This window comes from Clinocottus analis, unplaced genomic scaffold, assembly GCF_023055335.1.
Source record: "Clinocottus analis isolate CAN_PGR_092001 unplaced genomic scaffold, fCliAna1.0.p SCAF_4, whole genome shotgun sequence".
NCBI classification, from domain to species: Eukaryota; Metazoa; Chordata; class Actinopteri; order Perciformes; family Cottidae; genus Clinocottus; species Clinocottus analis.
Genome location: NW_027176153.1, coordinates 1302088 through 1329200, shown reverse-complemented (window position 1 = coordinate 1329200; position 27113 = coordinate 1302088). Strand labels below are relative to the sequence as shown.

The following is a 27113-nucleotide window of genomic DNA, read 5'->3' as shown; positions in this document are numbered from 1 at the left end:
CACACTCACTCATTCACACACTCACCTACTCACTCACTCACACACTCACTCACTCACACACACACTCACTTACTGACTCACACACTCACCTACTCACTCACTCACACACACACGCACACACTCACACACATTCATTCACTCACACACACTCACTTACACACTCACTTACACTCTGACTCACTCACTCACTTAAACACTCACTTACTCACTTAAACACTCACTCACACACACTCACTCACACACACACACACACACACACACACACACACACACACACACACTCACTCACTTACTCACTTACACTCTCACACACACACACACACACACACACACACACACACACACACACACACACACACACACACACACTCACTCACAGATGAAATGAGTCAATCCTTCATCAGTGGGTAAATTGCAGATGACAGAGCACATCAGTAATATAAATAAACTGTAAGATAAATAAACTGTAAGATAAATAAACTGTCAGATAAATAAACTGTAAGATAAATAAACTGTAACATAAATAAACATTAAACATTAATTAAAACATTAAAGAGGAATTCAGTAGCAATATTAAATACACAGACGGTATATAAAAAGTATTTTAAAGTACTTCCATGTATTCTATCTAACATAATGAAAGTGATTAAAGTGTTTGAAGTGCTGTGTGTTGTTGTGTTGTCACACACAATGCAGTCTATCGCTCCTGTGCAGTGTGTGTGTTCTGCGTGTCAGGTATATATATATATATATATATATATATATATATATATATATATCTATATTCAGCATGTAGCTCTACATGTTGTTGGAGGCGTGAAGCCCGGCGGTCTGAGAGCAGCTATAAACCAGAGCCAGTGTGTTGTAATGACTCATAAAACATCTTCATAAACTTTAACAGAGCTGCGAGCACAAAACAGCTCTCGACCTTTCTCGTGATTTATTTTCCCATTTAGTTCAAACTCTGAAGCTGGTTGATGGTTTCTGAAGCGAGTTAATGGTTTCTGAAGCTGGTTAATGGTTTCTGAGGCTGGTTAATGGTTTCTGAAGCTGGTTAATGGTTTCTGAGGCTGGTTAATGGTTTCTGAAGCTGGTTAATGGTTTCTGAAGTGAGTTAATGGTTTCTGAAGCGTGTTAATGGTTTCTGAAGCGAGTTAATGGTTTCTGAAGCTGGTTAATGGTTTCTGAGGCTGGTTAATGGTTTCTTAAGCTGGTTAAGAGTTTCTGAGGCAGGTTAATGGTTTCTGAGGCTGGTTAATGGTTTCTAAAGCTGGTTAATGGTTTCTGAGGCTGGTTAATGGTTTCTGAGTCTGGTTAATGGTTTCTGAGTCTGGTTAATGGTTTCTAAAGCTGGTTAATGGTTTCTGAAGATTCGTAATGGTTTCTGAGGCTGGTTAATGGTTTCTGAAGTGAGTTAATGGTTTCTGAAGCTGGGTAATGGTTTCTGAGGCTGGTTAATGGTTTCTGAAGCTGGGTAATGGTTTCTGAGGCTGGTTAATGGTTTCTGAAGCTGGGTAATGGTTTCTGAGGCTGGTTAATGGTTTCTGAAGCTGGGTAATGGTTTCTGAAGCTGGGTAATGGTTTCTGAAGCTGGGTAATGGTTTCTGAAGCTGGGTAATGGTTTCTAAAGCTGGGTAATGGTTTCTGAGGCTGGTTAATGGTTTCTGAAGCTGGGTAATGGTTTCTGAGGCTGGGTAATGGTTTCTGAAGCTGGGTAATGGTTTCTGAGGCTGGGTAATGGTTTCTGAAGCTGGGTAATGGTTTCTGAAGCTGGGTAATGGTTTCTGAAGCTGGGTAATGGTTTCTGAAGCTGGGTAATGGTGCCGTTGTGTGGGATTTTTAAAGAGGTGGAAGTAAAACATCAATCTTTTACTAAAGTAAAAAAAGTCATTTGAATTGAAAAGACACTGTTCAGTCACTTAAATACATTCATGTGAGTTTTTATCATTTGTTTATTTTAATATTTGTTTAATTGCTTCCAAAGTGGAGATACTTTGACTGTCTTTTCAGTTGGGTGAGATCTGTTACAGCAGCGCAGTCTTCAAAGTGTCCTTGAGCAAGGCATCAGTCGTGCTGACCTGAACCCTGCTGCCTCCTCTGCAGCAGCACAGCAGCCACGTCACGCGTGTGCTGGCGTGCGACCATGTGTGAGTGAGGAGGGATTTTATTATAATAATGGAGCTGACGGATGAAAACAAATACATATGCAGGAAAAAACTCATAATATCAAATGTAATATCTCTTTATATTAAATTAAGGATGTGGACACAGATGCATTGAATGAATTAATCTCATTTATGATCCATTGTCATGTTTCATTTTTCCAATGAGTGTTTTTTTTAATCAAGTAATCCAGCATTCATGAGGTTAAAAGGTTATTGGACAAAAGGGTAGCGCAAGAAAATGCAGATTGTCGTCTCATTTTGTGACAAAACACAACAAAAACAAACACTTTCATAATAACCATGTATGTTAGATGTTTGGGACTATTTAAATAAATAAATCACACTAAATAAAAATAAATAAATCACTACTAAACGCAGAACTCAGTGGCCGGTTCTGCGCCTCGTCGTCCTTTTGGTCCTTCAATACGATCTCTGGGGACAGATGGTCTGTTTAGACCATGGAGATTAAACATGGTTGTAGGTGCACACACACACACACACACACACACACACACACACACACACACGCACACACACACACACACACACACACACAGAATGGCAGTGTGTAAGACATTTTAACGGTTTTCCGTGATCATTTGCAAAAGAAAATGCCGTTTGTTGTTTTGGCGGCAGCTCGTAGCGCGTTAAGCTAGCTAGGAAGAGCGCGGACACAGCTAGTTAGCGAGGTTGCTTGTGTTTCTCTGCTACGGCATGGACCGTTAGAGGCTCATTTTCTGTCACCGGTGTAGCATTAAATCATGGGGCAATTAGCAAGATTGCTTACTACCTAGCTGACTACAGCATGATGGCTAACTATCCAGCTGCCCGCTTGTTCGCTAGCTGACTACAGCACAATAACTAACTAGCAAGTGAGTCCGCGACTTCCCATGAATCAGTTTCGTATACATGGAAGTTAGCTCGCTAGCTCGCTAGCTGATTCCAGCTGATGCTACAACGCTCGCAATGGCAGCGAGACACAATGAAACGTCCGCTCCTTTTTATTTCTACTGTGAAATATAAATGTTTTTCACAGTCGCTACTAACTATGTGAGTGTAATAGATCCCACCCAACGCAACATGTAGTAGTTAAAGTACTACACACACGTACTAGACACACAAACTATACACACGTACTATACACACGTTAAAATACACACGTACTCGATGTACAATGTGAAATGTAATTTCTTCCTGTGCTAAAAGCAAACTGCTTTATTTAGCAGGACAAGAGAAACTGTCAACAACAACAAAACAAGACTATAGACATGTTTTTCTGATATTATAAAACATGTATTAACACTTAAAAGACATTATTTAACAGTTAAACCTGACGAGTTTCTTATAATTGTTCACATTAACTAACTGATTATTCTCCTTTTAAAACCTGCTCAGCTTTTTAGTTGTTGCTTCATTGAAATCAATACCAACACTTTGTTTTGCATTTATAAAAGTTAACTATGTAATTATCAACCACCTGTGTGTTTCACCCCACTTTTAGTTGAGAAACCCATAAAATAACACAACATGAGATATGCTTTGAACAGCAATGATTGTAAAGGTGTGTAAATGTCGGCCACACAGAGAAGAATCGTCTGAAGCATGTCGGTCAGCTTCCTGAACGCTGCGCTCCTTCCAGGTGACGCATGCTGCATGCATGTGTTTAGAACGCCGTTACAAGTAGAAGAAGCTCGTAAGGCTTTCTGTAAGCGGCCTTTAAACCCTGAACAGGTTTTATTCACGAGTGCTTCAATATGTTATCACACAGGATCCTCTGGAGACACACACACACACACACACACGTGGCAAATTGCGTCGGCAGTAAAGCTCACTGCCATTAGCTCACAATTTATTTCTCTTTGGAGCACAAATGCCAACTTTATAGTGGCGCTGGAGGGAAAGGTCACGGGGTCGCAGCCCGCAGGATTTATTGTCGGTGGATGATGAATGTCTGAAGTAGATTTGTAGGCGATCCATCGAGTGTTGTGGCACAAAGTGGTGAACTTCCTGACCGAAGGCCTGAAGACATCAAACAAACCCGTAACTTAGGAGAAGGAATGCTTTAGGAAGTGTCTCTCTTTCAGGATGCATCAAATCCCTTTTCCCCGCCCCTCGGTGTCCAACACCGACACACTTGGTATCATTTAGCGTCCGCGTGACGCACCAGGCATCAAATAGCTGTCGATAAAACACGCATGAGCTGTGATGACGTTTATAAAGACCGGAGGAAAACACTGAGGAGTTATTGTGAAGCGAGCTGGGGACGTTTGAGAAGGCTTTCACTGCGACAGCAGAGCGCCACAGTTTGACACCCTGCGGGTTAGAACATGTGATGGAATAGGATGAACTTTACTCATCCCTCTGACGGGAAACTGCTTGTCCATCACTTAACAGAGTCACGCACCATGCATTGACCAAGACACAATGTACACAATGGTATGATAGTGTCGCGACCCTTTCGAGCTATCTTCTGACCCGTAGCGAGGCCTCCACCTCCAGGTTAGGAAATAAAAAGCTCCAAGCTGGATTCTTTGAAGTAGATTTCCTCTCAGCGAGGTGAACGAGTGACGTGATGACGGGGAAACGCTTCAAGTGGTTCCACCACTTTAACCCGTTTTTAAAACTGTGGAACCAGTTCTGTCTCCAGACCTCTTTCCCCTGTTTCAGTCGTCGTAGGAACCCCAAATTAATGAAAATACTTGTGTTTATTGTATGTCAAAGTCTTGGGAAAAAATGTATATCTGCAAAAAAATCACTTTTGAAAGATATTTTGATGGTAACAATGAACATCCAGCATGAGGATTCCTCTAGCGCTCCAGTCCAGTGCCCACATGCTAATAAAACACCTTTTTGGAAAGATTAGCACCTAAAGAATCAGAATCTGCACCAAAAATACAATAAAACAAAGTCTTGGTCTGTTAGGAAGGAGTTTCAGTCAAGAAACTGTGTCGTTCAGTTCAAAAATAGAAGAATAAATACTAATTTAATGGAAAACATTGGCTGACTTGGGGCATGCTGGGCATCGAAATGTTCATCAGCTTCTGCACTTGCCGCATGACGCGGTTTTATAAATGTCGGGGGTTTGTTCCGCTTGGTTTCCAAGAGGTCGAATGCCAATAGAAAGATGGATCTCTCCCGACCTCCACGACGCAAACACACGTCAGTAAGACTTAATCTGCTCGCCAGATGGCGTCGGCTCGTCCGAATCACTCCGTCCGATTGTCCTGACGGCGATGCAGAGGAGCCACGCCGCGATGCCTCTGAGCGACCGAGGGTCACCTGACGCCCCGGCAGACAAAACCTCCTGCTCGCCGTGCAGACAGACTTCGTGTTTTGTCTTCAACGTGAGCAGCAGCAGTCATGTGGTTGTGTTAGCCGCCGCGTCGTTAGCCGCCGCGTCGTTAGCCGCCGTGCTCTTGAAGCCGAACGCAGGATGTTGATGTTGCTGCTTCTCTGTGGCTTCACTGATGTAGAGGTTTGACTTATCAGATTCCCTCTTTGCACGCCGCACGTGATGAACGTCACAACACGAAGATAAGACGACACAAAATATCCAGTTTTGTCCGTCCCTAATTGGAAAAGGGCAACGTTCCTGCTAAGCTGCTTACGCGGCTTGTGGAGGACATTTCACTGATATTCCTGCGTGCAGCCGTCTTGTTTCCATGTGACCCGTGAGAGCCTCTTTCCTTCCTCCCACCTTCTCACAGTGTGTGTGTGTGTGTGTGTGTGTGTGTGTGTGTGTGTGTGTGTGTGTGTGTGTGTGTGTGTGTGTGTGTGTGTGTGTGTGTGTGTGTGTTCTGAGCGTGCAGACCGAGAGGGCTGGAGTTCAGGAAGCAGTGGACGGTCTGCTGGGACAGGAAGGAAGCTCTTCATGAGGTCGTTCAGATGTTTGACCTCACGCCCTCCTGTGCAGCGTTGAGCTTGCAGAAGTAGTTCTTTCTTTTTTTAAATGCTTGAAGCAACCTTTACATTTGCATTCATTGCACATTGTCTTTGCTGACTTGGAGGCCGTACAGAAAGCAATCATTCTATGAAGTTGGCAAACTTGTGAGCAGAAAGTTGCTTCTTTGCACATTAAAGCAGAAACAGAGCGACTGAAGCGTGGAGTCGTGGGATGAAGGAGGTCTTCTGGCTCACTTTGAGGTCTTTACCCGACTCAGTGTCAAATGAAACCAGTTCAGCATGAAACACACACAGCAGCTGACGGAGTGTGAGCTCGTCCACACTGGGATTAAGGGATTTTGTTGCCTAAACTGAAGTTTTAAAACCTTAAAACTTAAAAGAGGAAATATTTATCTTGAAAATGACACGCTACATGAATCAGCGTTTATATGCACGGAAGCAGTCAAGAGGTGCTCAGCGCGCTGTTAGCCGCTGCCAAAAACAACACCGCGAGAGCGCTGGAGCAACACGCTGGGGCAACACGCTGGAGCAACACACTGGAGCAACACGCTGGAGCAACACGCTGGGGCAACACGCTGGAGCAACACGGTGAAGCAACACGCTGGAGCAACACGCTGGAGCAACACACTGGAGCAACACGCTGGAGCAACACGCTGGAGCAACACGCTGGAGCAACACGGTGAAGCAACACGCTGGAGCAACACGCTGGAGCAACACGCTGCAGCAACACGCTGAAGCAACACGCTGGAGCAACACGCTGGAGCAACACGCTGGAGCAACACGCTGGAGCAACACGCTGGAGCAACACGCTGCAGCAACACGGTGAAGCAACACGCTGGAGCAACACGCTGGAGCAACACGGTGAAGCAACACGCTGGAGCAACACGGTGAAGCAACACGGTGAAGCAACACGCTGCAGCAACACGCTGAAGCAACACGCTGCAGCAACACGCTGCAGCAACACGGTGAAGCAACACGCTGAAGCAACACGCTGAAGCAACACGCTGCAGCAACACGCTGAAGCAACACGCTGAAGCAACACGCTGCAGCAACACGCTGCAGCAACACGGTGAAGCAACACGCTGGAGCAACACGGTGAAGCAACACGCTGAAGCAACACGGTGAAGCAACACGGTGAAGCAACACGCTGGAGCAACACACTGAAGCAACACGGTGAAGCAACACGCTGAAGCAACACGCTGGAGCAACACGCTGGAGCAACACGGTGAAGCAACACGCTGAAGCAACACGCTGGAGCAACACGCTGAAGCAACACGGTGAAGCAACACGCTGAGGCAACACTGATGATGTTAGCTTGAAGACGAGGGAAATGTTTCTCTACTAGTGAGACTATTAACATTCCTCTTGTGTTAGCGCTCTCTTAGCATCTCTTGTGTTAGCTTTCTGTTGGCACCTCTTGTGTTAGCGTTCTGTTGGCATCTCTTGTGTTAGCTTTCTGTTGGCACCTCTTGTGTTAGCGTTCTGTTGGCATCTCTTGTGTTAGCTTTCTGTTGGCACCTCTTGTGTTAGCGCTCTCTTAGCATCTCTTGTGTTAGCTTTCTGTTGGCACCTCTTGTGTTAGCGCTCTCTTAGCATCTTTGTGTTAGCTTTCTGTTAGCATCTCTTGTGTTAGCTTTCTGTTGGCATCTCTTGTGTTAGCTTTCTGTTGGCATCTCTTGTGTTAGCTTTCTGTTAGCATCTCTTGTGTTAGCTTTCTGTTGGCATCTCTTGTGTTAGCGCTCTCTTAGCATCTCTTGTGTTAGCTTTCTGTTGGCATCTCTTGTGTTAGCTTTCTGTTAGCATCTCTTGGTGACCTTGTCAGGCTTCCTTATCAATGAACATATTGTTGTATGTTTTAATATTTTTGGGCTTTTTCTTTGTCAGGATTCGCCTCCATTTCTATTAAAACGTTAAAATGAACCTCAAGAGAATCATTTGAATAAATAAATGTGTTACCTGAGTGTTACTGAGGGCGTTTACAACACATCTCTCCAATACATGGGTTTGATTTATGGTTTCATTTTAACATTATTAACTACAGTAACATCTATGGTGTTACGGGTCAATATGACTCATGTATATTTACTTCAAGAAAAAGGATAAAAAGTATTTTTTCAGAAATAAAACGTTATTAAAAACACAAAATGAAAAGCAGAACAAGTCGTAACTCAACATGTAGATTTACAAGGTAAACAAACAACAACCATTCAAACACATGTTTATAACTAACAACACAAAGGTCATCAGTTATCATTTAGTGAAACATGTTATATGTTTTATAAGTTGAAATAGAGTTCCTGAGTCAGAAGCCTTGATGCAATGAACACATGTATGATTCATCTGAAGGTTCAGGCCTGATGGATGTGAGTCCTGCAGCAGCGACGTGACGCTTCACTGAGACCTTTGAGGGAACAAAGCCACATGCAGCTCTGCCCTCAGCAGAACCTGCGATGGGACATTATTCAAATAAAACATGGCGGTGTCACCTCCCCGTCACGTTCTCCCCGCCGTCTCACCTGAGCGCCGCCGCCGCGACAGATCTGTTAAAAAAACACACCGGCCGGACGTGAACAGCCGGTTTGCTCAATCCCACCGATACCAAGCAGCTGCTGAAGCCTTCCACGAGGACACACACACACACACACACACACACACACACACACACACACACACACACACACACACACACACACACACACACACACACACACACACACACACACACACGCTGCTCCTCTTTGAGTCACGTATGCTGGAGATTATGGAGATTCATACATGTTTTTATTTAAGCTCTTTGACCCCAAAACCTCAAAAACCTCGCCGTCACTTCTCCGCTTTAACTTTTCAACTTCCTGTGAATAAACTTGACAAAGTCGACAACGACTCGCCTCAGTGACGCTGCAGGGGGCGTGGATCCTACTGTGTTGTGTGTTGTGTGTTGTGTGTTAGTGCGGCCGGGCTGTGTTGTTGTCCTACTCCTTTGTTTTTTCACCATCATCACACGTCTTCAGGAGAAATGTATGCAAATGTTAAATGTTAATACCCAGCATGCACCAATCCGAGCAGGTTTAGGAGTTCAGACGCTGTGGAAGCTCATTCCACAAGAAAAACAACAACTAGAGTCATAATTATGAGATAGAAAGTCAACATTATGAGATGAAAAGTAATTATTATGAAATAAAAAGTCATTATTATGAAATAAAGTCATTATTATGTAATAAAAAGTCATTATTATGAAATAAAAGGTAACTATTATGAAATAAAAAGTCATTATGATGAAATAAAGTAATTATTATGAAATAAAAAGTCATTATCATCAAATAAAGTCATTATTATGAAATAAAAAGTCATTATTATGAGATAAAAAGCAATTATTTTGAGATAAAAAATAATTATGAGATTAAAAGTCATTATTATGAGAAAAAAAATAATTATTATGAGAGAAAAATTAATTATTATGAGATAGAAAGTAATTATTAAGATGAAAAGTCATTATTATGAAATAAAAAGTAATTATTATGAAATAAAAAGTATTTTTTATGAGATGAAATGTCATTATTAAAATAAAAAGTCATTATTATGAGATGAAATAATTTTGACTTTTAATTTTTAAAGTGCAGAAATGGGCTTCCATAGTTGTTTATAGTAATGATCAAAATATGTTATAATGAAAAATAAAAAACATTTTCACAAATAATTTCAAAAAAAAACTTGAGGTCTGAAAGTTAAGACGGACTTTACAGGTTTTGCTGAATTTGTTCTTTTCATGGAACGCTGATGGATCCGTGCAAATCTGAGGACTCCGGCAAAACTTTTATAACTGGCTGGAACACACGAGGAAACATTTGATCAATTCAGAGAAACTGTTTACTTTCTCTGTGAAACTTCAAGTAAGCCTGGAGCCGTCACGTTCCTCTGGTGGGTCTGGTGGTTCTGGTGGGTCTGGTGGGTCTGGTGGGTCTGGTGGTTCTGGTGGTTCTGGTGGGTCGGTGGGTCTGGTGGTTCTGGTGGGTCTGGTGGCTCTGGTGGGTCTGGTGGGTCTGGTGGTTCTGGTGGTTCTGGTGGGTCTGGTGGCTCTGGTGGGTCTGGTGGTTCTGATGGGTCTGGTGGTTCTAGTGGTTCTGGTGGGTCTGGTGGGTCTGGTGGTTCTGGTGGGTCTGGTGGGTCTGGTGGTTCTGGTGGGTCTGGTGGTTCTGGTGGTTCTAGTGGTTCTGGTGGGCCTGGTGGTTTTGGTGGTTTTGGTGGTTCTGGTGGGTCTGGTGGTTCTGGTGGGTCTGGTGGTTCTGGTGGTTCTGGTGGGTCTGGTGGTTCTGGTGGTTCTAGTGGTTCTGGTGGGTCTGGTGGGTCTGGTGGTTCTGGTGGGTCTGGTGGTTCTGGTGGTTCTGGTGGTTCTAGTGGGTCTGGTGGGTCTGGTGGGCCTGGTGGTTTTGGTGGGTCTGGTGGGTCTGGTGGGTCTGGTGGTTCTGGTGGTTCTGGTGGGTCTGGTGGTTCTGGTGGTTCTAGTGGTTCTGGTGGTTTTGGTGGTTCTGGTGGTTCTAGTGGTTCTGGTGGTTCTGGTGGTCTGGTGGTTCTGGTGGGTTTGGTGGTTCTGGTGGGTCTGGTGGTTCTGGTGGTTCTGGTGGGTCTGGTGGGTCTGGTGGTTCTGGTGGTTCTAGTGGTTCTGGTGGGTCTGGTGGTTCTGGTGGTTCTGGTGGGTCTGGTGGTTCTGGTGGTTCTGGTGGTTCTGGTGGGTCTGGTGGGTCTGGTGGGTCTGGTGGTTCTGGTCCGTCACTTCACTTCATCATCATTTGTCTCTCACGTTCCCAAAGCAGCTCCTCGCCTTCACCTGCAGATGAGTATTGACAAACATCACATTGCGTCTGTCTGTTGTGCGTCTGGATCCTCAGATGTTCTCCTGGTTCTGGTAATGTGGGGAACGCTCAGCAGCTGCTCGGTCTGGACTTTATTTCCTTCACCAAACACTCAGAGGAGTCCGTCACAACAAATAACTCTCACTTCTTCATGTGAGCCGAGGGCACGCTCTCCTCATGGGAACGACCTCGTTGGAGGTTGAGTCACTGATGCAGAATCTGCTCCCGTTCAATCAATCGTACAATCTTCTGCCTTCAGATGAACGAGCACGCTTTCCCCAAAGTGACTTCTGTACGCACAGCAGCAGAGCCGGGGCTCAAACCACCGACCCTCTGATCGAAAGACAGCTAACCACTGAGCCACAGTCGCCCGGCTTTCTGACCCGGTGACTTTATGGACCTCTATACAACCAGAGGAGTCGCCCCCTGGTGGTCAGGAGAGAGAATGCAGCTTTAACACATGAAGCATAGACTTCTATACAACCAGAGGAGTCTCCCCCTGGTGGTCAGGAGAGAGAATGCAGCTATAACACATGAAGCATAGACTTCTATACAACCAGAGGAGTCTCCCCCTGGTGGTCAGGAGAGAGAATGCAGCTTTAACACATGAAGCATAGACTTCTATACAACCAGAGGAGTCGCCCCCTGGTGGTCAGGAGAGAGAATGCAGCTTTAACACATGAAGCATAGACTTCTATACAACCAGAGGAGTCGCCCCCTGGTGGTCAGGAGAGAGAATGCAGCTTTAACACATGAAGCATAGACTTCTATACAACCAGAGGAGTCTCCCCCTGGTGGTCAGGAGAGAGAATGCAGCTTTAACACATGAAGCATAGACTTCTATACAACCAGAGGAGTCTCCTCCTGGTGGTCAGGAGAGAGAATGCAGCTTTAACACATGAAGCATAGACTTCTATACAACCAGAGGAGTCTCCCCCTGGTGGTCAGGAGAGAGAATGCAGCTTTAACACATGAAGCATAGACTTCTATACAACCAGAGGAGTCTCCCCCTGGTGGTCAGGAGAGAGAATGCAGCTTTAACACATGAAGCATAGACTTCTATACAACCAGAGGAGTCGCCCCCTGGTGGTCAGGAGAGAGAATGCAGCTTTAACATATGAAGCATAGACTTCTATACAACCAGAGGAGTCTCCCCCTGGTGGTCAGGAGAGAGAATGCATATATATATGTGTGTGCGTGTGTGTGTGTGTGTGTGTGTGTGTGTGTGTGTGTGTGTGTGTGTGTGTGTGTGTGTGTGTGTGTGTGTGTGTGTGTCGTGTCGGACACAACGAGGGAGAAAAGGGGATTTCAGAGGCAGCAGCAGTGTTTTTGTTGAGAAACTCAAAGTTTGACATCTGGATCGGAGGCTGGATTGAATTTCTTTGCAGCTTTTGTTTTTGTTTTTGATGATAATCTGTTGACAAGTTCATGGCTGCGGGACAAGTTTACATTCCTGGATCATGTGTCTGGTGGACGGGAGGAGTGTTGCTCGTGGTAGAATTAGCACCTTCGGCATCAGGACTTTCTGTTTGTGTTCCACATGAAGAGCGAGTGTGATGTTCCTCAAACTGTTTGCTCTGCGTGTTGGAGCACAGAGGAGCGCAACAGAAATAAGTGTTTCCTGCTGCCGGCGGTTGACGAGAAGACTCTTTTGGAAGTGTGAGCACGCATTCATCATGCGTCATGGCCGGCGAACAAAGGCCCCGCTCGAACGCATCGTGATGGGTTCAGGCTCTGTTCAGGAAAAACGAGTATTGGGAAGAGACTAATTTAAGAAAGTTATTGTGATGTGTTGTCACCCCCCCCCCCCCCCCTTTGAGAGACCAGGTCCTGATTCAGTTAACTCCATCAGGAGGGATTAGCGTAAACTCAGATTATGAATGTTTTTTTCGCTCCATCGTCAATGTTTTGTTTTTTACAAGCTGCAGATCTTCTGAATATTTTTAAATATTTTATAAGTTTTTATCTGCCGACTAACGCGAACGCTCTGGTTATGAAAATATATCCTCACGCTGAATACGTCTGTTAGCTGCGTGAATATCTACCGTTAGCTAAAGAAAATGTAAACACATCACGCAAACAGTCCAGGAGACGCTCAGGTAAAAATAAATAAAAATAAGGAACAAAACATGAAAGATACAACAGTATTGCACAAAAATATGATGATAGGATTGTTTATTGTCTCTTTATACACAAATGTTGGAGAAGCCTGTAATGAGTCATATTTATTACAGAGCATATTTCATAGAGCATCTTTATTATAGAGCATCTTTATTACAGAGCATCTTTATTATAGAGCATCTTCATAATAGAGCATCTTCATTATAGAGCACATTTATTATAGAGCGTATTAACTACAGAGCATCGTTATTTTCGAACATCTTTATTACAGAGCATCTTTATTATAGATCATCGCTATTACAGAGCATATTCATTACAGAGCATCTTTATTACAGAGCATCTTCATTACAGAGCATCTTTATTACAGAGTATCTTCGTTACAGAGCAACTTTATTACAGAGCATCTTAATTACAGAGTATCTTTATCACAGAGTATCTTTATCACAGAGTATCTTTGTTACAGAGCATCTTTATGACAGAGCATCTTTATTCCAAAGCATCTTCATTACAGAGCATCTTTGTTACAGAGCATCTATATTACAGAGCATCTTCATTACAGAGCATATTCATTACAGAGCATATTCATTACAGAGCATCTTTGTTACAGAGCATCTATATTACAGAGCATCTTCATTACAGAGCATATTCATTACAGAGCATATTCATTACAGAGCATCTTTAATATAGTTTCCTACAGAAGCCTGGAACAGACAAACCGCTACATGTAGCATAATCCTCCTCCCTGCACTTTGTACTTCAGTATCTTCTTGCTAGTTGTTGCGTCTCCTTCCTGCTCCATTAAGCTAGTTGTTGCGTCTCCTTCCTGCTCCATGGAGCTAGTTGTTGCGTCTCCTTCCTGCTCTATGGAGCTAGTTGTTGCGTCTCCTTCCTGCTCTATGGAGCTAGTTGTTGCGTCTCCTTCCTGCTCCATGGAGCTAGTTGTTGCGTCTCCTTCCTGCTCTATGGAGCTAGTTGTTGCGTCTCCTTCCTGCTCCATTAAGCTAGTTGTTGCGTCTCCTTCCTGCTCTATGGAGCTAGTTGTTGCGTCTCCTTCCTGCTCTATGGAGCTAGTAGTTGCGTCTCCTTCCTGCTCCATGGAGCTAGTTTGTGCGTCTCCTTCCTGCTCCATTAAGCTAGTTGTTGCGTCTCCTTCCTGCTCTATGAAGCTAGTTTGTGCGTCTCCTTCCTGCTCCATTAAGCTAGTTGTTGCGTCTCCTTCCTGCTCCATTAAGCTAGTTGTTGCGTCTCCTTCCTGCTCTATGGAGCTAGTTGTTGCGTCTCCTTCCTGCTCTATGGAGCTAGTTGTTGCGTCTCCTTCCTGCTCTATGGAGCTAGTTGTTGCGTCTCCTTCCTGCTCTATGGAGCTAGTTGTTGCGTCTCCTTCCTGCTCCATGGAGCTAGTTGTTGCGTCTCCTTCCTGCTCTATGGAGCTAGTTGTTGCGTCTCCTTCCTGCTCCATTAAGCTAGTTGTTGCGTCTCCTTCCTGCTCTATGGAGCTAGTTGTTGCGTCTCCTTCCTGCTCCATGGAGCTAGTTGTTGCGTCTCCTTCCTGCTCTATGGAGCTAGTTGTTGCGTCTCCTTCCTGCTTCATGGAGCTAGTTGTTGCGTCTCCTTCCTGCTCCATTAAGCTAGTTGTTGCGTCTCCTTCCTGCTCTATGGAGCTAGTTGTTGCGTCTCCTTCCTGCTCTATGGAGCTAGTTGTTGCGTCTCCTTCCTGCTCCATTAAGCTAGTTGTTGCGTCTCCTTCCTGCTCCATTAAGCTAGTTGTTGCGTCTCCTTCCTGCTCCATGGAGCTAGTTGTTGCGTCTCCTTCCTGCTAGTTGTTGCGTGTGGAGGTGGTCCCGTGTTGGCAGACGTCACATTTCAGTGTCACCCCTGCAGACCGCCATCTGCCCGAGGGGCAGGAGCGCAGCAGAGCAGATAGATTTAAATTAAACAAATTACTCTGGTGGAATTAGCCTTTAATTCCTCGCTGCAGCAGGCGAGGTGAAAATGGACGAGGTACACGCGTTGATGTAATTGTGGCGTTGGCCGTGCAGCCGATCGGCGCCCCCCCCCCCCCCCATGCAGGAGTGTGTTCCTGCCTCTGCGGCCTCCAGCAGCTGCTGGATAATCCCCTTGAGCCTGCGTCCCATTAAGCTTTTAAAAGCCGGTATAAACTGTCCATTTTGTAATAGCTGTGTCACATCAAGGGTACAGATCTGCCGCCGCCCACTGACGGCGTCCTGTGACGTCGTCTCTCTGAGCCGGTGGCGTCTTTATCAATGAGTCGTGTGTGTCTGCGTGCGGACAAAACACACAAAAACATATCTGATGAACGTTTGAATCACAGACTTATCTGGGAACGTTTTCTTGACGTTATCGACGTCGTAATTTACGATCCCGACGCGTTGGGATCGACACCCGGAGGCTTTACGCTTTACAACGTACTCTTTCAACTACACCTCCAATGGAAACCTGCTCCTGGAAAAGCGCTTTGCTCAGCATTAAACTCTGGAACCAGTTCAGCCTCCAGATCTCTTTCCCTGTTTGAGTGATTGAAGATATTTTGATGGTAACTATGAACATCCAGCATGATATGAGACAGATTCCCCCCAAAAATGCCTCCTGGAGCGTCAATAAGACACCTTTATGGAAAGATCAGGACCAAAAGAATCAGAATCTGAAACAAAAAGCACAATAAAACAAAGTCTTGGCCTGTTAGGAAGGAGTTTCAGTCAAGAAACTGTGTCGTTCAGTTCAAAAAATGGAGAAATATTGTGTATTTTATGCCATAAGATTGTCTGAATGGGGCATGCTGGGACTTAAAATGGGCGCGGGAGGATTTTCGCTCACGGTTTCCAAAAGGTTGAGCTTCCTTCGGGTTCGGTGCGGTGGATGTGAGACAGTAAAAGTCATCAGTCGCGAGCCGAGAGCTGACTAACGCAGGGCTTCAGTGCAGGAACTGAGGCTGCTGGGAGTCCTGAGTCTCACTTCCTGTGAAGACACACCGTTTGTCAGCGTCAGGCTTCCTGCGGCGCTGATCTCTGAGGCCTCTCTCTGCGGGAGCGAGGACGTGTTTGGATTCACTTCTGGAAGCCGAGCTCCAGCTGATGAGCTCTGCAGGCCGGAGCCGTCTGCACGCCGGCTAACACTGACCCCGCTGAAGAATGAGAGTCATGTCATACAGGCGGCTCAAGTAAAAGAGAAGGACTCCCTCCTCTGATCCAGTTGAGATATGAAAGTCGTGACTTATTTCCAGTCTAAACTGCGTCATTTCATTCGGACCTCGTCAGTAAGCCCCTGAGACACTGAGGACTGAAGCCACCGCGCGTTTCATAGAAACCTTGAAAGTGGTTTTAGTGCTTTGCATTCAGACAAAGGAGCAAACAAGAGCTCGCCCTGCGGGTCAGACTCGTCCTGATCTGACCCGCTCGTTGCAGATGAAAGCTCCTCGCGTGTCTGCTCCCTGGTGGTCCGACCGGCGTCCGCATGCAGGTGTTGCGTTTTTACTGGATATTCTCAGAAGATTTTACAACTTCATATGGATCCGTATGAAGTGCAGTTCACACACAAACACACACACACACACACACACACACACACACACACACACACACACACACGGGACATCCGGGTCGTAGAGCACCAGCAGAAGCTCCTGAAAATGTAAAGTCGTAGTACGCAAAAATCCAACAATGTTCTCCCATAGAACAAGTAACCTTTCTATTTTTTAACCGAACGACATGTTTTATTTACTAAAACACCTTCCCAGTAAGTCAAAGCTTTGTTTTGCAAAGATTTTTGTTGCTGGATTTGAATTCCTGAGGTCCTAACTTTTCCAGAAAGGTGTGTTGTTAACATCTGGGATGTTGTTAAGGCTCTGAACATGGAGCTGGGATAACTCAGGGACCGCACGAGAAAAGGATTTTTTGAGGATAATCATGCTGGATGTTATTAAACAACACAAGTATTTGAACTCATTTGGGTTCACACGACGACTTCAACACGAGGAAAAGAGGTGCAGAACCCAATTGGAGTCTGATGGGGTGGAACCAGTCTTAAGTAAGAGCTACCAAACCAGCTGTCAAATGTTAGAAAGTGATGCTAGAGTATTTACAGAGATATTTGAGGGATGGATCACTGCGGTCTCAAGACTGTTTTTCTTTTTAAATGCCTGAAAAGAGCTTCAAACCATTCGAGTCAGAGGAAGTCATCAGGAATCAAGAGGAATGAAGAGTAGTGTTTGTCATCTGCATATCTGTTTTATTTCATCGGTGATTATCGTTCCTGGTATTCGTGGAGAAACTCATCTTGGATTGTGGTTTCATTCCTTTGAGAAGAAATCCAGACAAGTTCTCTGGCTGCAGAATGCTTCAGAAATTTGGAGTTCTTCCCGGCGCATCCCAGTGGTCCAATTCCTGCCGAAGCCTTTGTGCTCAGAGGAATAAGAAGCAGACCAGAGAGAGAGAGAGAGAGAGAGAGAGAGAGAGAGAGAGAGAGAGAGAGAGACAGAGAGAGAGAGAGAGAGAGAGAGAGAGAGAGAGAGAGAGAGAAGACAGAGAGAGAGAGAGAGAGAGAGAGAGAGAGTCATAATTCACATCAGAAGGACGTAAAGTCAGACGTGGTGGTTCCACACAGCTGAGCCCTGTGGGAGAGCAGCTCTTCACCCTCTAATGGCAAGAGGAGGTCAAGAGCAGCGGCCATGCTCACCATGACCACGCCCACCGAGACCACACCCATCATGACCACGCCCACCTTGACCACACCCACCATGACCACGCCCACCATGACCATGATCACCATGACAACGCCCACCATGACCACACCCACCATGACCACACCCACCATGACCACGCCCACCTTGACCACACCCACCTTGACCACGCCCACCTTGACCACACCCACCTTGACCACGCCCACCATGACCACACCCACCATGACCACACCCACCTTGACCACGCCCACCATGACCACACCCACCATGACCACGCCCACCTTGACCACACCCACCTTGACCACGCCCACCATGACCACACCCACCATGACCACGCCCACCATGACCACACCCACCTTGACCACGCCCACCATGACCACACCCACCATGACCACGCCCACCTTGACCACACCCACCTTGACCACACCCACCATGACCACACCCACCTTGACCACACCCACCATGACCACACCCACCTTGACCACGCCCACCATGACCACACCCACCATGACCACACCCACCTTGACCATGCTCACCATGACCATGCCCACCATGACCACACCCACCATGACCACACCCACCTTGACCATGCTCACCATGACCATGCCCACCTTGACCACACCCACCATGACCATGATCACCATGACCATGATCACCTTGACCATGATCACCTTGACCACGCCCACTTTGACCACACCCACCTTGACCACGCCCATCATAACCAAGCTCACCTTGACCACGCTCACCTTGACCACGCTCACCTTGACCACGCTCACCTTGACCAAGCTCACCATGACCAAGCTCACCTTGACCAAGCTCACCATGACCAAGCTCACCTTGACCACGCCCACCATGACCACGCCCACCTTGACCACGCCCACCTTGACCACGCTCAGTGGCATGTATGGAGAGAGACCGGGAGACTTCAGTAACACATTGACACAAGGCCACGGCGAGAGCCTCAACAGGATCTGACCCGTCTGAGTCGTGTCATGGACCCGCTGGAGATGTTTCTGTCCTCTTCGGCTTCACCTTTCTGGTGTGAAAGAGTCTCTGCACACACTTCTACACGCTGCAGCGACGACACGAGGCCTGCAGAGGGGAAGAAGACGACTACTGCGACAGGTGAGGCAAGGAACATGTAGCCTCACCTGTCGCAGATCAGGAGATCAACAGCAGACCTCTGGTTGGTCGGTAGGTTGGTGGATAAGTAAGTAGGTTGGTAGGTTGGTCAGTTGGTTGGTTGGTTGGTTTGTTTGCGCTGATTCACTGGTTTGCTAGTTGGTTGGTCGATGGATTTGATGGTTGGTCGGTTGTTTTGTTGGTTGGCTAGTTGGTCCGTCAGTCGGTTGATTGATTGGTCGATTGCTGATTGGTCAGTTGGGTGGTTGGTTCAATGCTTGGTTGGTTGTTTTGTTGGTCGGTTGGTTGGTTGATTTGTTGGTTGATTTGTTGGTTGGTTGGTTGGTCGGTTGGTTCATTGCTTGATTGGTTGATTTGTTGGTTGATTTGTTGGTTGATTTGTTGGTCGGTTGGTTGGTCGGTCGGTTGGTTGATTTGTTGGTTGATTTGTTGGTTGATTTGTTGGTTGATTGGTTGGTTGGTTGGTCGGTTGGTCGGTTGATTTGTTGGTTGATTTGTTGGTCGGTTGGTTGGTTGATTTGTTGGTTGATTTGTTGGTTGATTTGTTGGTTGATTGGTTGGTTGGTTGGTCGGTTGGTCGGTTGATTTGTTGGTTGATTTGTTGGTCGGTTGTTACGCTCTTAAAGTCCCTCACTGATTGCAGTGCAGGGTGACGTGAGTGAGTTGTGTTTTTGGACGGCTCGTAAATGAAACATAATGGTTCACGTTGGATTCAGCAGCTGCAGCTTTTGTTATATTAATGAAAGTCCTGCGTGTAATGAAGGATAATTACTTAAAGCCGGCTCCGCCCCTCAGGCTGCCGGAGAGGATCCATCGCTGCTCGTGGCTCTTTGACATGCTCATGGTCAGGAGGCAGGTTGATCCTGACGGGCAGCTCTTCTGCCTCCTGGAGCCTCAAACAAGTTTTTTTTTAATATATCACTAAAAAAAGATGTTGTTATAAATTAACATTTTGATATATGTTTGAAAAATTAACCTCATTATTTTAAAAGGTCATATTTTTGTTCTTAATGACCCCTCGACAACAGACTGACCGACTTATACTACGCAGAATGTCACACACACACACACACACACACACACACACACACACACACACACACACACACACACACATACACACACACACACTCACAAAGGCATTTAGTAAAACATGGTTTTAAAAGCTGATTTCTCTCTAAGCTAAGAGCTGAAATGAGCTTTAAATGCAGATTTTAAAAACATGGAGGATTACAGAATCCTCAGGTGACGGAGAGGATAAATAAATAAAAGACCAAATGTGACGCTTCATGTCACAGAATGCAGTTTGACTCTACATTTACTTTATATCCTATTACATTTAGCGTCTTTATTATTGCACTGACTCACAGTCTGAGACTGTTTGCTTCTCAGAATTAAGACCAAACACAAACAAATCCTAAATGAAGAGCTCACGCTGGTCCTTAAAGTCTTTCCACACCTCTCATAACGAGCTGTTTGATCAGATGAATGTGTTGTGTTCAGGTACCAGCAGGAACTCTCACCCTTCCTGCAGACGGCTCCAGCGTCGTCGTGCCGTCTCCTCCCGTTAGCCGGGTTAGCGTCTTTAGGGGATCGCAGGCTTATGTTCTGCGTGAGCGCCGCTCGCATGGATGCTTCCAGACCTCCAGAGAAGCCTGGGAGCTTTGAGAAGCTCCAGGTGGAGCCGTGGCATCGCTTCCTCCAGCAAGCGTTTCAGACACGGGGTCGCTGCTCTCTCCCAGCGTCTGGTCATCGACGGCGGTCAGAGGGTTGAGATCAAAGTGTTCGCTGTAACACACGCATGACGAAGTTCTAAGAATCTGAATCTGCAACAAAAACCACAATAAGACAAAGCCTCGGCCTGTTAGGAAGGAGCTTCACTGTGTTGTTGGGTTGAAAACTGAGAGAAAGCCTCTAGCGTGTGCTTCCCGTGTTGCAGGAGACGGGAACCCCAAAGAGAGCAGTCCCTTCATCAACAGCAGCGCCGACAAGAGCCAGCAGCACGACGGCAACGCCATGGCTCTGTTTGAGGTGGGGACCCTTCACCGGCCCGCCGACGGCCCGGCAGCGCTCAGGCCTAACACTGTGTGTGTGTGTGTGTGTGTGTGTGTGTGTGTGTGTGTGTGTGTGCAGGAGGAGATGGACACCAGTCCCATGGTCTCCTCTCTGCTCAGCAGTCTGGTGAACTACTCCAACCTGCCGACGGGCAGCAGAGAGCACGAGGAGGCCGAGAACAGCGAGGAGGCGCCACGGCCGTCCAAGAAACCTGTGAAGGTAGAGAGGCCTGCTTAAAATATATATATATATATATATATATATATATATATATATATATATATATATATATATATATATATCATGAAAACATGCAGTCTAAGGGTCTGGTTCTGTTGTTTTAACGTTATTCAATATCATCCGAGGAGTTGTAGAGACTTTAATGAACGCGTCCTTCTGGGTGCACGCTGTGCGTCAGACGTGACCTCTGACCTCCACGGAGCTCCAGGTTGGAGAGAACAAACCTCTCCTGTCTCTCTCAATCTAAAGAGCTGAATCACGATATGGAGAACGTCTCCAGCAGACAGACTGAACATCAAAGAGCGCCGCCGCCCTGTCATTACGAGGTCAGCGGAGAGTCATGTGTCACGCGTGTGCTTCTCAGGCGCCGCAGCTGGGCACCCTGATGGGCGTGTACTTGCCGTGCATCCAGAACATCTTCGGGGTGATCCTGTTCCTGCGGATGACCTGGATGGTCGGCACCGGCGGCGTCCTGGGCTCCTTCATCATCGTGTTCATGTGCTGCTCCACGGTGAGTCGTGTGTGTGTGTGTGTGTGTGTGTGTGTGTGTGTGAAGACATGCAGTCCCATCAGATGGGAGGGGTTTCGTTGTGTTTTCATTTATGTGCAACAACAGGAGAAGGTTTTTATGATTATCTTTTTGTTTGTGAACTTAAAGATAAAAGAAGAACGCACGGACAGAAAGGTTGTTCTAATTATTAATATTATTATTATTGTAACTACAACGATGCTGCAGCAATGACACACAGATGGAAATTGTTCTCTCTTTTTTTAAACTATTTTAATTGTTTTTATTCCCAAAGAAAAAGATACAAGAATGAGATGCAGATGTTTTTATTTACAAAAACAAAGATAAAGGAATGAGGCACAGAAAGGAAGGTTTTTTCTAATTGTCAGTATTATTATTATTGTAATATTATTACAATAACAAAGATACAGGAATGATATACAGATGGAAATATTTTTTTATATTTGTTATTGTTTTTATTTGCAAAAATAAAGATACAAATACAGGATGTTTTATTTTATCATCATTCTATTTATTTCATTTTTATTTGCAGGAGCAAAGTTTTGTTTAAATTAGTTTTTATAATATATATATATATATATATATATATATATATAAATATATATATATATATATATATAAATATATATATATATATATATATATATATATATATATATATATATATATATATATATATATATATATATTCACACTGAGATAAAGAGGTGAACTGTAGAGGAAGATGTCTGTTGCAGCTGTGGACTCATAAAAGTATTGGAGGCCTTCGTGGAGGCGGAACATAAAACACACATGGAAGGATGAAAGTAAAGAAACACATAGAAGTGAAGAAGAAAGAAATGTGTGTGTGTGTTTCCACTGTGTGTGTGTGTGTGTGTGTGTGTGTGTGTGTGTGTGTGTGTGTGTGCAGTGTAATTATGTAATACGTGAGATTAAAACTGTATTAATTGCCCTGGAGGTCGGTGATCTGGCAGCAGATTAAATCAAAGAGCGTTTCACCTTTTAAAGCTCAGCCAATCCTCTTAAATCACTCGAGCGAGACCAGTTAGTTGTTCCAAGATGAAAACCGATGCCGATGGTCCGTTTTAGATTACGGCGCCTCGTCGGCATTGCCGTCCTCCAGAGAACAACACGCCGCAGCTTTGAAGAGGCGCCACCAAACACGTTGATGCGAGGCCGTCGGCCATTACCGCCAGTTTTCCTTTTCCATTATCGCATCGCTTCATATTTCCTCTTTGTGTTTTAGTGTGTTTTATTTGAAGTTCATTGTAATTACGTGTTGAAAGAGAGCAATGTTTCTGATTTTAAAATGTCGGGAAAACAAACAAACTCGTCTGCAGCCGGTTGTTGTTGTTGTTGAGTAGCGGATGACAGAAGTGTGTTTCTCCTTCTCTGGAGAGCAAAACAGAAAGAAAAGTGTTCTCTAAGCAGGTTGGTTTGACCCTTCTGGGCTCCTGTAGAAACACTGCAGCCGGCTCTGTTTGTAAATATATATATATGTATATATATATATATATATATATATATATATATATATATATATATATATATATATATATACATATATATATATATATATATATATATATGTATATATATATATATATATATATACATATATATATATATATATATATATATATGTATATATATATATATATATATATACATATATATATATATATATATATATGTATATATATATATATATATATATACATATATATATATATATATATAAATATATATATATATATGTATATATATATATATATATACCTGTAATACCTCCGCGCCCCACTAAAGGGCCGCGCCCCACCTGTAATAACTCCGCGCCCCACGAGAGGGTTGCGCCCCATCTGTAATACCTTCGCGCCCCACCTGTATTACCACCACGCCCCACTAGAGGGCCGCGCCCCATCTGTAATACCTCTGCGCCCCACTAGAGGGTTGCGCCCCATCTGTAATACCTCTGCACTCCACTAGAGGGTTGCGCCCCATCTGTAATATCTCTGCGCCCCACTAGAGGGTCACGCCCCATCTGTAATACCTCCACGCCCCACTAGAGGGCCGCGCCCCATCTGTAATGCCTCCGCGCCCCACTAGAGGGTCACGCTCCATCTGTAATACCTCCGCGCCCCACTAGAGGGTCGCGCCCCATCTGTAATACCTCCGCGCCCCACTATATGGCCGCGCCCCACCTGTAATACCTCTACGCCCCACCTGTCATACCTCCGTGCTCCACTAGAGGGTCGCGCCCCACAGTTTGAGAACCTCTGGCGCAGCTCTGGTAAACACGGCTTTAAGCTGTTTGCTGATTCTCCGTGGAGTGGCTGGAGGCCTCAGACGCTGAACCTCTCCTGTCGTGTGTTCTCCAGACGATGCTCACGGCCATCTCCATGAGCGCCATCGCGACGAACGGCGTGGTGCCGGGTGAGTGGACCTGTGTGTGTCTGTGTGTGTGTGTGTGTGTTTCCTGTGTGACGGACCAACGCGCCGACTCTTCCGTGTGCTTTCTGACTTGCAGCCGGCGGCTCGTACTACATGATCTCTCGCTCTCTGGGGCCCGAGTTCGGCGGCGCGGTCGGCATCTGCTTCTACCTGGGCACCACGTTCGCGGGCGCCATGTACATTCTGGGCTGCATTGAAATCCTGCTGGTGAGCTTCTCGTTGTCTTCACGGCCTTAACTATCACCCACAGTTTGTCTATTTAACCACCTCACCTCCGCGCCGCCACCTCTCCCTTCCTTCAGATCTACATCGTCCCGCAGATGGCCATCTTTAAGATCGAGGGCCTGGAGGGCCCCGAGGCCGAGCTGGCCCTCCTCAACAACATGCGGGTGTACGGCACCATCGTGCTGAGCTTCATGTCGCTGGTGGTGTTCGTCGGGGTCAAGTACGTGAACAAGCTGGCGCTGGTCTTCCTGGCCTGCGTCATCCTCTCCATCGTGGCTGTTTACGCCGGAGTCATCAAGACCGCCATCGACCCGCCCGTCTTCCCGTAAGTGACCCGTCAGTTCATAAGATTCACTCATGCGCACAGATTCAGAAATATATTCCAATGATTTATAGATATTATATTTCTGCATTTGTATATATTGTGTAGGTGGATTTTTCTATTTGTTTGTGGGTTTGTTTGTGTTCATTTGTGGATCGCACTGCATTTATTTGTTAATGGCTTCACGGCTTTTTGAGACTCCCCCTTTGCCGTGCTCAACATGGAGCAATCTGTAGCCAATCAGCTCCCCCTCCCCTACCCACGTGGCTTCATTTGCGCCAGAAAGGGGGCGTGGCTTACCATGAGTACGTTTGTGAGACTTTCACAACAAGTATAAAAAGCAGAACTAACGGTTATTTTAATGGTGTCCTTGAGCAAGACACTAGGGTGACCAGACGTCAAGATGTTCTAGGCCTTGTTGGTATCTGTCCTCCTTTTTGGAGTTGCACTGGACCTAAAAGAGCGATTCGGGTGTAGTGCGACCCCGCGATGCGCTGACCCCACGTTCCTTTTACAGCGTCTGCCTCCTGGGGAATCGAACGCTCCTCTCCAAGGGCTACGACGTCTGCGCGAAGTTTGTCGAGGTCGACAACGAGACCGTCGCCACCAAGCTGTGGAGGACCTTCTGTGACTCCGAGAGCCTCAACGCCACCTGCGACGAATACTTCACCGGCAACAACGTCACGGAGATCCAGGGCATCCCGGGGGTCACCAGCGGCATCCTGGCGGGTAAGAGACGCCCCGATCGATGACGCCCTAGATCGAACACGCCCTCGATCGAACACGCCCTTGATCGATGACGTCCTCTATCGATAACGCCCCGGTAGATGACGCCCTAGATCGATGACGCTGTCGATCGAACACGCCCTTGATCGATGACGTCCTCTATCGATGACGCCCTCGATCGATGACGCCGTCTATCGATGATGCCGTCTATCGATGACGCCGTCTATCGATGACGCCCTCCATCGATGACGCCCTCCATCGATGACGCCCTCGATCGATGACGCCCTCGATCGATGACGCCGTCTATCGATGATGCCGTCTATCGATGACGCTCTCGATCGAACACGCCCTTGATCGATGACGTCCTCTATCGATGACGTCGTCTATCGATGACGCCCTCTATCGATGACGTCGTCTATCGATGACGCCCTTGATCGATGACGTCCTCTATCGATGACGTCCTCTATCGATGACGTCGTCTATCGATGACGTCGTCTATCGATGACGCCCTCGATCGATGACGCCGTCTATCGATGACGCCGTCTATCGATGACGCCCTCGATCGATGACGCTCTCGATCGAACACGCCCTTGATCGATGACGTCCTCTATCGATGACGTCCTCTATCGATGACGTCGTCTATCGATGACGTCGTCTATCGATGACGCCCTCGATCGATGACGCCCTCTATCGATAACGCCGTCTATCGATGACGCCCTCAATCGATGACGCCCTCAATCGATGACGCCCTCTATCGATGACGCCCTCTATCGATGACGCCCTCGATCGATGACGCCGTCTATCGATGACGCCGTCTATCGATGACGCCGTCTATCGATGACGCCGTCTATCGATGACGCCCTCAATCGATGACGCCCTCGATCGATCACTAGCATTCGGGTCGATCCAGCTGAAACACCCTTCTGTCTTGTAGAGAACCTGTTTGGGAACTACCTGGAGAAAGGGATGTTCCTGGAGAAGCGCGGCGTCGCGTCAGACGTGAATACAGACGGCGCGCCGGCCAACTCCAACCGCTACGTCCTCGCCGACATCTCCAGCTTCTTCACCCTGCTGGTCGGGATCTACTTCCCGTCCGTCACAGGTGAGCAGGAGGAGAGGACGTCCTCAGCGGACCGGCGGAGGTCGCCTCTCGCTTTAAAGATGCTCCCATCTTTAGATCCATCACAGCAAAGTGGCACATTATTTAGAGTCTCGATGACGTGTATCAGTCTGGCGCCCAGAATCCAGTTTGTGATACTACACACAAGTAAATATTGCAGCAATTTTATGATCGACAACAATCACCGTTGTGTTACCCGTCTTTAACGATGTGACTGTGACTTAACGGACTTCAATTCAAATGAAAATCTGCAAGATTATCATGTAAAGAATGGATCAAACACAACAGCATAGAGGTAAATATGAACTATTAAAGAACTGTCACAGATTCTGCAGGTTCCCCTTGAATCCTTTGTCTTAAACCGTCTTTTAGTTCCACTTTACAACAATTTTTTGGGGAGTTTCTGCTTTAAAGATACAGCAATGGAGATTGATGATGATACTAAGCGCTCTGACCGGAGATCTCGGCGCTGTCATCAGTCCTGTTACACGAGGCGGCGAGGAGCTTTGCTCTGTGCCAAACAGAGAAGTGACTGATGAACAAAGCAGAGATTTCCGCAGCTGAAAG

At 46.1% G+C, this 27113-nt stretch overlaps 1 protein-coding gene across 1 annotated transcript in view; it reads left to right on the top strand.

Annotated features, from left to right (window-relative positions):
* LOC137800350 (solute carrier family 12 member 5-like) overlaps positions 1-27113 on the top strand; it is a 41661-nt gene that overhangs the window by 627 nt on the left and 13921 nt on the right. The window contains exons 2-9 of the mRNA XM_068597509.1: positions 20818-20909; positions 21012-21152; positions 21538-21684; positions 24081-24135; positions 24230-24360; positions 24456-24703; positions 25218-25429; positions 26361-26528. Coding sequence (XP_068453610.1) covers positions 20818-20909; positions 21012-21152; positions 21538-21684; positions 24081-24135; positions 24230-24360; positions 24456-24703; positions 25218-25429; positions 26361-26528 — 1194 coding nt within the window. The remainder of the gene's footprint in view (positions 1-20817; positions 20910-21011; positions 21153-21537; positions 21685-24080; positions 24136-24229; positions 24361-24455; positions 24704-25217; positions 25430-26360; positions 26529-27113) is intronic.